The following is a 12,444-nucleotide window of genomic DNA, read 5'->3' as shown; positions in this document are numbered from 1 at the left end:
AAATGGAAAAAATAGTTTATAGAAACAAAAATGTGTTGGTCTTTAAAAATTGACATTGTAATTGGACCTTGATCTTATGTAGGGGTGTCCATAAGTCACAAGTTAAGAGTATTTTATTGTCATATGTCCCAAACAGAACAATGAAATTCTTACTTGTAACAGCACAACAGAATACGTAAACATAATACCCTGTAAGCAATATAATATTTGGAGCCTGATGGCTGTAGAGAAGAAGTTGGTCCTGAACCTGGTTGTTACAGTTTTCAGGCTCCTATATCTTCTTCCCGATGGCAGGAGTGAAATGAGTGTATGGCCAGGGTGGTGTGGATCTCTGATGATGCGTACTGCCTTTTTGAGGCAGCGACTCCTGTAAATCCCTTCAATGGTAGGGAGGTCAGTACCCGTGTTGGACTATCGGGCGTTATTCAGAGAATGCAAGATCGAATTCCATCATGGCTATTGGAGAATTGGAAATCAGTTTTTAAATCCAACAAGTGAGCAATGAAGCTTCACCGGTTCACTCATGTTCTATAGGTTTGCATCATTGCTCCCCTTCTCTAGGCTGGGTTGTACGTGATTCCAGATCACATTCTGCTGCCAGCAAGCAACTTAGTTGTTGGAAATCATTGTAAAGAGCTGTGGTTCAAGAATAGGGCACCGCCCACCATCAACCCCCAGGATTTATTTGTCTTCTCTGGGAAAGACCTGGGCAGTATCGTCAATTGAACTAGCTATGCCTGCATTCTAGAAATAGAACATTTTTGGATTTTCCCTTTTATTTGCATATTTTTCTGACTCGCATCGTTCCATCTCTTTCTTAAATCAATCAGCTCATCAACTCCTGCAATTAATTCTCTCATAATATTCATCCTTTCCTGTTGCTGCTATTCTCATGAAACAACCCTGTCACTCTATTTCCTATTCATTGCCCTCTCTCTGTTCCATTTTTATTTCTTCTCTTTCTTTCTCTTCTTCTGAATGTGGAGAGGATTTTTTCCACCAGTGGACCAGAGGCCATAGCCTCAGAATAAAAGGACTAGCCTATCGAAAGGAGATGAGAAGGAATTTCTTCAGTCAGAGGGTGGTGAATCTGTGGAATTCATTGCCACAGAAGGCTATGGAGGCTGTCAATGGACATTTTTAAGGCAGAGATTAACATATTTTTGATTAGTACGGGTGTCAGTGGTTATGGAGAATGGCAGGAGAATGGGGTTGAGAGGGAAAGATAGATCAATCATGATTAAATCGCAAAGTAGATTTGATGGGCCAAATGTCCTAATTCTGCTCCTGGAACTTATGTACTGATGAACCTTAATTCTCGATCCCTTTGATTACCACATTCAAGTCTTTTCCACTAATTTGGCTTGCAAAAATAGACATGCTAACCACTACGTCATTTGGGAGACCAGGTCCGCTTGTCACAGTTCCACACCCAGCCTGAAGGTACAAGAGACTGCAGATGTTGGAATCTTGAGTGCTGGAGGAACTCAATGGGTCAGGCAGCATCTGGGTAGAGAAATAGACTGAAGCCGTTTTGGGTTGGGATCCTTCTTCAGAATGATGGAGCCAGGGGGAGAAAGCTGGTAAAGAGAGGTAAGAGTGGGGTAAAGCCATTGCCTCATGCAAGGTTTTCATTGCACCTGTAGCTCTGTATCCATGTGCAGTGGACAATAAACTTGACTTGACTTGGCTTCTTACCATCTTATCTTGAGGATATAAGATGTTGGTGAAGCCACATTTAGAGTATTGTGTTCAGTTCTGGGCACCATGTTATAGGAATGATGTTGTCAAGCTGGAAAGGGTACAGAGATTTACAAGTAAGTTGTCAGGGTTAGGGGTTGAGTAGGCTGGGACTCTATTCCTTGGAGCTGAGGAGGATGAGGGGTGATCTTATTGAGGTGTATAAAATCATGAGAGGAATAGATTGGGTAGATGCACAGAGTATCTTGCCCAGGGTAGGTGAATCGAGGACCAGAGGACATAGGTTTAAGGGGAAAATATTTAATAAGAACCTGAGGGGTAACTTTCTCACACAAAGGGTGGTGGGTGTATGGAACAAGCTGCCAGAGGAGGTAGTTGAGGCAGGGACTATCCCAACATTTAAGAAACAGTTAGACAGGTTCATGGATAGGACAGGATTGGAGGGATATGGACCAAACACGGGCAGGTGGGACTAGTGTAGCTGGGACATGTTGGCCGGTATTGCAAGTTAGGCCAAAGGGCCTGTTTTCCACACTGTATCACTCTATGACTCTATAGCCATTTGTATTAACACTGAGACTTGATTGAGAGCTTCTGTATGATGTGTTCAATTCATACTTATTTTCAGCAATATAGAACAATTTATTTGTATGCTTCAACCTATCCATAAATGTTGACAGAGGGATGTTGTTTTAGAACATTTTAAATTGGCTTTGACATTCCAATGCTTTTGACAAGCCAATTGATAAATGGGAACAGCAAGCACTGTAGATGTTATGAGTGATTCATCCTCTTATTTTCTTGTTGGCCGGAATCACCTAACTTCTGTCATAAATCTTGACTGAGGTTGGAGTATCTGCACGTACACCATTTTTTTTTAAAGATAATTTTTGGTTACTTAAAGGAGTTTGGTGATCAGAGAATTGAGATCAGAGAGAGTCGGTGCACCCTGATGCCAATATATTTATTGACTTTAAAGCCTATTTTAAACCCCCAGCCAAAATAAGAACATTTACAGCACCTGTAGGAGGCATCTTTGTTGCCTCAGAAATAAAGACGGCAGGCAGCATCTTTCTTATAAATGGGCAATCTATGCCTGGAAATTTACCCGAAGCCGGCAGTGATAAATGTATCAATAGTGTCAACATTTTGTATTCTATCTCAGAAATTTAATTCTGTTCCCGTGAATGGAATGGATATTTAATTCCTACATTTGAGTCAAAGGGCAAAACGCTGACACCAGGAAATTGCATGTTTATCACAATGGACAAGCAATAAACTTTGAAGCATTAGATCTTAAAACTATCTCCAATAACAATAAATTATTGTATTACAACGTCTCAAACAAGCTATTCACAGTTTTTGCAGTGTCCATGGCTTCCTCTTTATGTTGCGGTTTAAGAAAGCAAGTAACAAAAATGGAGGTTTGAAACATTTTCCCCTTATTGATGGCAAACACCATTCAAGTTATAGCAATTGCTGTATCAAAAATTACAGTTATAGCACATTGTAAGCGCATTCTTTATTCTGTACATTTTATATAATTTTCCAAAGTTTCACATGTTAAATTAACTGAACATACCCAAGTATTTTCTTAAAATCTGTCTTTTCATGAATAAACTTTGATGTTTGTTTCCTTTGAGATTAACGGAAACTTTATAGCTGCCCTGGTGAATTTTAACTCTCTTTAAGAGGAAAACATTTTCTTCAATGCATGATGAAATTGAAATGTCAGTAATTTCATTTCTTGAATTTTACAAAGATAAAATTTCATTTCCAGAACAAGCGCATACATCTTCCTCCAATATTTTGTAAATCTTTTCAGTGTGTCGAATCCACTCAAACATATAATGGTTTTGAAAATTGACCTGGATGGTCACACGTTTCTTTGAAACTCACCATGCTAGTGTGATGACAAGTCATAGAGTGATACAGCATGGAAACAGGCCTTTTGGCCCAACTTGCCCACACCGGCCAACATGTCCCAGCTACCCTAGTCCCACCTACCCGCGTTTGGTCCATATCCCTCCAAACCTGTCCTATCCATGTAATGGACAAATGAACAAATGGACAAATGTGTGTGTGTGTGTGTTTGTTTTTTACCTACAGCAGGTAAGCAAAAAGGGCCAACTGAGAACTTCCACTCACACTTTTCACCTTCAAGTTATTAATAGATTGAGGGGGCAACCAAACTTTCCATTTACTCACAGCTATCATTTCCTCGTTTAGCACAAGGGGCAGGAAGTTGTAGAACGCATACTCAAACCTAAGCAAGAGACGATGGAACAAAAAAAACTTTCACTACCTTCCTGAAGTCATATCGTAAATGTCCACTGTGTGTTTCTCCTTTTACAAGTATGGCTTTGGCAAATATATGAATTTCAGGATGCATCAGTAAAATTGAGACAATTCCACACAATAAAGTTACTTACACCAGTACATAGGGACTTGCCTATTTTGTAATTTTGAAAAATGTTGATCCACTTTTCATGATGGTTGTTGGTCCTCTTGATTCCTGATGTGCAAGTCAGATATGAAACAATGTAAGGTTCTGAGTCCAAATGACACTATCATTTTATTCAGACGGTGATGAATGGACAGGTTTGTTTTTATTATGGTTTTCAGCCCACAAAAGGCAGAGATTGGCAGATTCTTAATTAGTAAGGGTGTTAGGGGTTACGGGGAGAAGGCAGGAGAATGGGATTGCGAGGGAAATATAGATCAGTCATGATTGAATTGCAGGGTAGACTTGATGGGCCGTATGGCCTAATTCTGCTCCTTGAACAATCTGGACCAAAACAAAAGGCAATGTAGTGATTGGAGAGCAGTCAGTTAAAATGTAGAAAAAAGAATGCTTCTCAGTCATTGCCATGTCCCAATAACCATGCACATGCCAGTGTTTAGCTGCTAACATGAATATATTGTCTATTGCATCCTTACTGGATAACTTACAGAGCTACATGGGCATTGTTTCTGGTTAATTTATACAGCTACCTGTGTAATGTTACTGTTTAACATATATAACTACCAGTGCATTGTTTCAAGTTAACTTACACAGCCACCTGTGCTTTTAGCTTGATGACTGAAAATGAGAGACGGTTAAGAATTTTATTGTATTATCAATTGCTTTGATGCAAAGCAGATTAATAATATTTAAATGTTCTAATGAAAGAAATTTAAAATTTATTTATGTAATGTTACATTTATTTTAAACTAATTAATTAGTTTAGTTTAGAGATTTAGTTTAGCGTGTCTGTATGGAGTTTGGGCATTCTCCCTGTGACCTGCGTGGGTTTTCTCCAGGTGCTCCGGTTTCCTCCCACACTCCAAAGAAGCACAAGTTTGTGGGTTAATTGGCTTGGTAAAATTATAAATTGTCCCTCGTGTGAGTGTGCGGGTATCGCTGGTCAGCGTACAACTCGGTGGGCCGAAGGGCCCGTTTCCGTGTTTTATCTCTAAACTAAACTAATTGATAAATCTATGAATTTGTGAAATTGATATTTTATCGCTCACACAAAGAATTGAACATACTCACGTTATATTTCTTTCCTTTGCAGTTAATGAAATCATAAGAAAAGATCTTTCTGGAGTTCCTGTGCGAAGCCAGTCGTAAACTCAGCAAGTGTACAATAGACACTTCCTTGCACAACGTGGAAAATTTCTACACATCCCAATAACACCTGTGGTTCACCTATAGGTCAGCTATAAAGTTGATATTCAGCTGCACAGAACAATATGCTGGCAAGGAGTTGGTTTCTCTGACTAATCACCATGGGAACTTTAACCAGGTTCATTACAGCATAGCAAATTTTCCTCATAATTTCCATTCATTTTGAAATCCATTCATTGGGTCCAAAAAAGTGTGCTTTCTGTTTACATTTATACACTTTTATTAATTCGGATCAGGCCCATTTCCAGTCGAATTTGTAAAGGACTGATCTCCAGACCCTTTCGTGGGAAATTTGGGCATTTGTTATGCTCTCCGTATTATCTACTTTATCTACAAGGACCACGGATTATTTTTGCAACCATTTCCATACAAAAGACCTAAACATGGCTTGAAGTCAAAATGAAAAGTATTGGTATGAAGACGCTGTTTGACTGCAAGAATGTGCATCACTGCCACTTTGACATCCCCTATCACCACATCAAAATGATCGGCACTCACTTAGAAATATATTTGTATGAATCCCAGGCAAGTGTGATGTCCTTTTTAGCAAAATGCAAAAAATATATATATATATATATTCACCAGCCTGTAACTCCCAGTTTTGTACAACAATTTGTTGATTTGTATTGAACATTGATAACCGGTGAATGATCAGCAAAAGTACACGGTTTCTCTCAAACTAAGTAAGATATTTGATGTACAGCAGTTTAAAGAATACAGCTCCAATCAACATGCTGCATTGAAGCTCAAGGTTTCTCCCTGACATATTCTGGGTTGTTGTTAATATACAGTAACTCTGACGTAAAACATCTCAGCGGCCTAATATAAGACACGTGAAGAATTCAAGAATAACTAATACTGTTAACTGATGCATGATGATTTATTTAACCAAATCAAATGTGTCATTGCAGATCGAATTGTTAATATCTCAAGCTCTGAGGAATTAATTTTTTGTGTATAACTTGAATTCCCATTATAATGGATCATAGTTCAACAACATAAATACCAAAAAAAATCTTATAGCATTTCAAGGAATGTTGCCATTGTTTTAGCAGGTTTTTTAATAACAATATACTTCTTTTTTGATACATATATCTGAGAATGAAGCTATTTTCTCCGTTTTCAAAAGGAATCAAGATAATTTTAATTGTATATTAACATATCTGGTGTACATGTTGCTTGTCGATTTTTTAAAAAGTTAATATTGTGGTCAGTGTACAGACTTTTCTCCTGCTCAGCTGTTTTCCGACTGTTTGTGGTTTAATCAGCCTTGCTGAATTACACAACAGAATCAGCTCGCATTAGGCAGGTTAAATATTTTGTACATTATTATCATTATTTTCTACTTGGACATGTAGATGCAATTTTAATAACGAGTGACTGATAACATGATATCAAAGTTGTTCCTTTCGCAGCCGTTTTTAGCTGAATGGTTTAGCGTTAATATAGCTTTAACAAGTCTTCTGCCCTCAATTAATTTTGAGGCATCCAAATCTGCGCACCGTTCTCATCAGAAGATGCAATCTATTTCCTGACTTCTAGAACAAAATACTGTTACAGTCAGGATAGGAATCATTAATATTGGCAGGAATAGTGTCAGTGGCAAATTAAGTACCTGTAGTACATTACAATTTTTGCCGAAGAATAGCTGGACTATTTTGTGCCTAATGATCAGGAATTTGGGGTTAGTTATTATTGAAATGACTGGAATATCTCCACTAAATGCTGGAAATGCTTTTAATGACATTCTATTCTCAAATCTTGTGAATCCACTAATCTATTATGTCGTTGCAAACAGATGCTATTCTAACTCAACCACAAACTATAGGAACATTTGTTATACTTTCTGATAAACCAGAAGATTTGTGTATCTCTGCTGCTCAAATTATCTTAATGTTTCTTGCAATATTGGGGGTATGCCTATCAAATATATTCCCGGTTGGTGGCATGGGATAATGCATGGCAGAATTAGATTTATATATCATAAGTACTAATTTGTTATTGTTAACTGCCACCTTGTGGGGCTAGAAAATATATTCAACCTTATGGTACTGTAAATGAGATTACTGTAAATAGGGGAAAGGATTTACGGCCCGTAGTGTTTCAAACATCTCATATTTCCACAAAGAAAGGGCTATTCAGATGCTACAATTTGCTCAACTATATAAAGATTCACAAGTACTTCGGCTCAAATAAGAAAGCAATTATTATTGAAAACCCCCAAGCAATAGGACTGGTTCGTAATCTGGTGCCTCATTAGAAATTGTTTAGCTGTGCATCTTCGAAGTGTCTTTAGTTTTATAAATAGGTACAGCAAACTTTAATCTCAACGCCCATGATCTCAAAATGATTTAATGAGACATTGAATGTAGACTTAAGAAAGCCCAAATGCCATTTTTTTTTTTAATGTTGATGAATTTATTTTAGTTTTGTATTAAACTTATATTTAGCTTGCTTAAATGCCAAACGTTTATTTTACTATTCTCATTCAATAATAACAATTTATCAATGGTTTATTGGACAGCATTTCCCTTATTATATAATCAAGCATGAAAATTGCCAACTGTTGTAAATAGCTTGTAATGTAAGGATCAGAAATGAGAAGTTTTTAAATGTGATGGAATATGGAGATAAGGATGGCTTCAACTAATATTACATCGTAGACACATTATTTTAATTCCCCCTTCAAAAGTCCCATTTATGTACTGTCAAGGGATAATTCATTCATAGATTAAATCTCTGTTAAGGAATCTGTTTTAAAGTAAGTTATATTCTTGGTTATTACTTAACTACGGAGTGAACAAATCTGGACATTTATATTTGATCGTTATCTCTTATTTAATATCATAATTAAAATAATACATGGAAGGATACTCCTACCAGTATATCATTTCACAAAGCACACCGAGTAACTTATGAGTCCTTTATTTTGCAAACTGAAACTGTCGCAGGTGCAAACAATATATTATAATTACATAAACTCTTTGTAAATGTATAACAAATTCTATTTTGTTGACCCTCAATGCGTTCATATTTTAAAGTCTTTTTTAGCAAAAATAAACCAAATTGGTAACTACAGTAAAAGGGCGGGATGAAACAACGCATCCATCAGTGTTCATTTACTCGATTTGTAAAAATGAAATCTTAAAAAGATTTGGCAAATTATCTTGAGTTAATACATGTTTGAAGTACAAATTGCTTTCCTTACTTTTGTGACTCCCTGTCTTGGTGGTCAACCCATTATTCCTTATAAAATTGTCCCCAGGCAATTTATATGGCATTCAATGCTGTATGTTTTTCTATTGAGTATTTTTTGGCTCTTTCAAAGTGCACAACATGGCTCAAGTCTTGTTTCTAAACCTATTTTGTAACAGGTTTAAATACATATCAAAAGGTGGTCTTTGGGATTCAAATGGAAAATGTTTAAATGAGTCAGCTTCTTGTATGTGTAATGTAATTTATGTAATTACTGTAATTTATTACAGAACTATATTTTGCTTTAGAACATTGTCAGCTCCAACAGTTTTTAATTGCTCTATTTTATCAAACTCTTTCAACGATGCACAAAATCCCTCCATCAACAACTTCCAGTCCCTTATAATGACCAGGGGCTGCAGTTGGCATGTATTTAGAAACTGACAAGCAGGGACATTTTGTATTAGTTTATTGTGGATGGTGGCCACAAATGTCGACGAGGAAACGCCATCTTTCCTCAGTTGTCTAAATGGTTTGCTGCAGTGCCTTCCTGTCATTGTACTGAAACAAAAAAACGAATGGACTGGATGCCAAAAAAAATCAACCCTGTTTTCCACAGATCTCTGTAAAGTAAAATATTTCAAAGATAAATGTTTTTTTTTGCTAAGTATCTACCAAGCAAAGTATGTTTTGAGCCAACAAGGTTCTTAGCAAAGGTCAACTATGGAAAGCTGACTCACAAAGGTCCATGTGTAATAGCAGAAAGAATGTGATAAAGTGAAGATTTGCACTGTTAAATGTAATGCCATTGATTAAGAGCAATATATTCATTCTGAATGTAGAACTTCTCGAAAGACAGCACTATATTTTTTTGTAATGTAAAGATTTCTGCTGCTTACATTTGTATCCAAAAAGTTCTCAATATCTATTCATGTTTTTCAAAAGCATGATGTTATCTTTATTTTTAAAGTATAGAAATGTTTAATATTTTTGTTTCATGCTTCTGACCTTAAACTATTGTCGATATATGCCTGACTTTTATATTCCCCTCAGTCAGATCTAATGAGATTTGGACTAATGCAATGTAGTCAAGTACTGCTTACGTAAAGAAATATATTTACTAAGATTTTCTAAAAAAAAACTAAGAACCAGCACAGAAGGGGTTAAATGCATCTGATGATATTGACATTTTATTCTTTAAGCAAAGTATTAAATCATTAACTTTTGTACTCTGATGCTAATTATTATAACCTTTTGCCATGCTTAGATCTGTGCAATTTATCAATAAAAATGAAAAAAAAGCTTGATTTTTGGCTGAACTGTTTCTTTTAATTTTTTAGATACAATAGTTGCCATAAGAAAATACACTTGATAATGGTCGCAGTCATACATATTTATATTAAATTAAATTAATATTAAATATTGTATTTTTACAGGGGAAGGGGGGATTAAAAATTGTTTTAATTGCAAAACTGATTTTAAGTAACATGAAATCTTAAGTTTAGGTTAGTTTTGTTTCGAGATACAAGGCGAAAACAAGGCCCTTCCCCATACACCAGCACTATCCTACACACTAGGGACAATTTACAATTTTTTTACCAAAGCCAAAATAACCTACAAACCTGTACGTCTTTTGAGTGTGGGAGGAAATCAGAGCACCCAGGGAAAACCCACATTGTCACGGGGAGAACATACAAACTCCGTACAGACAGCACCCATTGTCAGGACCGAACCCGAGTTTCGGGTGCTGTAAGGCATCAACTCTACCGCTGCGCCACCGTGCCACCGCAGAATTTAACATACTAATCTGAAATTTTACGTTTGCTATATTGATACAGGAAAAAATATTTTATTGTGTTTAACGTTTATAAAATGCAAGGACAGCACAGTGGCACAATGGTAGAGCTGCTGCCTCACAGTGCCAGAGGCCCAGGTTCTGCTGTCTGTACATAGGTTGTATGTTCTCCCTGTGACCACGTGGGTTTGTGCCGGGTGATCCAGTTTCCTCCCACATTCCAAAGACGTGCAGGTTTGTAGGTGAATTGGCTTCTGTAAAATGCGAGTAATCGAAGGTCGGCATGGACTCAGTGGGCCGAAGGACCTGTTTCCGCGCTGTATCTCTAATATCAAAAATTAAACAAAAGTGTGGAATGTAGTGAAAGGGGTTTTCTATTTGTATCAGCTTGAGGGCAGTGCTAGAGGTCAGACTAATTACATAGAATTCGAACAGCATTGGCCTGAAATTTGCGGTTGTAATTATGACAAATTGTCATTGCTGTGTAGAACTCACAGTGGTGTGTGGTTTCTGCACAAGTAGATATATATATATAGGAGTCATGAAGTTGTTGTCAATGATATTCAGCAAAGTAAAGTTGTGATCCTTATGTGGAATTACCACAGATTTAACATGAACTTCAACATTCTACACACTTTTTGATTCAAATATTCTTAGAAATATTAATCGAAAGAGTTGCAATTGATTTTTTATTCAACAATTACACAGGTGTCATTGATTTGTTACCAACAGCTAGAGATTTGTAACTCTGAATTCCTTCATTTGATGATGATTCCATAGAGTACAAAAAAGCTTAAACTTTACTTTTTTTGTTTATCCATAAAATGTTATTTCCATTTTAAACCCATGCTAAATTTTACACCAATTTCCATTTACACATATCATTGGGCCTCAGCTAATCAAAAAAAAATTATAACGCAGTTATAATATCATTACATTATTTTAACTTCTGTTTTAATAATGCTATTGGAAAAGAATTGTGCTCTTCCTTCATGAAGTTATTGAAAGACTATCGTCGAGTTTTGACTGCGAATCTGAGTTCCCTTCATTTGAAGATAATTCCATATATTAAATTCTTTTTTAACTTTTTTGTTTATCCATAAAATGGTGTTTTCATTGTAAATCGGCATTAAATTCTAATCAATTCATCAATAAATCATTTTTTATATACGATATCGTTATAGCCTCAGCTAATCAAACGCGTTTATAACACCAAGTTATAAACTCATTAAACTATTTAAACATCTGTTTTAATAATGCTATTTGACAAGAGGATTGTACTCTTCCTTCAAGATGTTTCTGAAAGAGTATTGTCGAGTTCTGACTGCAACACAGCTATTCTTCAGCTCCTGTGCATGATACTGAAGTGGCCCTCTGATTGAACCCTTGAGTATCTTGTCCATTATGGAGCTGTGTAGAGTGCGGTAGCTACTGCACGACGGAGAGCTGAGAGAACTGTGAGAAGTTGTTGGAAACAGTCTGCTGAGTGAGGGAGGCCTGTGTGCCAAGCATCAAAGAGTTGGAGGACTATAGTCAGGTGGGCAGCCCTGCCAGAAGGCAGTAAGCGAAAGCTTAGTTCAGAGAGCCAGTAAAAACAACCTCTGTGACACAGTGGCGCAACAGTAAAGTTGCTGCCTTACAGCGCCAGAGACCTGGGTTCGATCCTGACTATGGGTGCTCTCTGCACGGTGTTTGTACATTCTCCCTGTGATCTAGATAGAGGCATAGATAGAGTGGATGTGGAAAGGATTCCACTGGTGGGAGAGTCCAGGACCACAGGTCATAGCCTCAGAATTAAAGGGCGCTCTTTGTGGAGGACAAGTCAGTGGATAGTTTTAAGGCTGATATTGACAAATTCTTGATTAGAATGGGTGCCAAGGGTAATGGGGAGAAGGCAGGAAAATTGGATTTGGACGCAGAGATCAGCCATGATTGAATGGCGGAGTAGATTTGATGGACCGAATGGCCTAATTCTACTCCTATATCTTATGAACGTGAACCTGTGTGGGTTTTCCCCAGAAGCTCCGGTTTCTTCCCACACTCCAAAAGCATATAGGTTTGTAGGTCCCGAATGTGTAGGATA

The 12,444-nt window shown here is 37.0% G+C and overlaps 1 protein-coding gene across 3 annotated transcripts in view; it reads left to right on the top strand.

Annotated features, from left to right (window-relative positions):
* Positions 1–9,881, top strand: part of nfatc2 (nuclear factor of activated T cells 2) — a 124,254-nt gene extending 114,373 nt beyond the window's left edge. For all 3 annotated transcript variants that reach the window (XM_033041551.1, XM_033041550.1, XM_033041549.1), the window contains one exon: positions 5,259–9,881. In XM_033041551.1, the coding sequence (XP_032897442.1) occupies positions 5,259–5,273 (15 nt within the window). In that variant the 3' untranslated portion in view covers positions 5,274–9,881. The remainder of the gene's footprint in view (positions 1–5,258) is intronic.
* The last annotated feature ends 2,563 nt before the right edge of the window (positions 9,882–12,444 follow it).

This window comes from Amblyraja radiata, chromosome 23, assembly GCF_010909765.2.
Source record: "Amblyraja radiata isolate CabotCenter1 chromosome 23, sAmbRad1.1.pri, whole genome shotgun sequence".
Classification (NCBI taxonomy): domain Eukaryota; kingdom Metazoa; phylum Chordata; class Chondrichthyes; order Rajiformes; family Rajidae; genus Amblyraja; species Amblyraja radiata.
The sequence above is the reverse complement of the archived record's forward strand: the minus strand, read 5'-3'. Positions and strand labels throughout refer to the sequence as shown.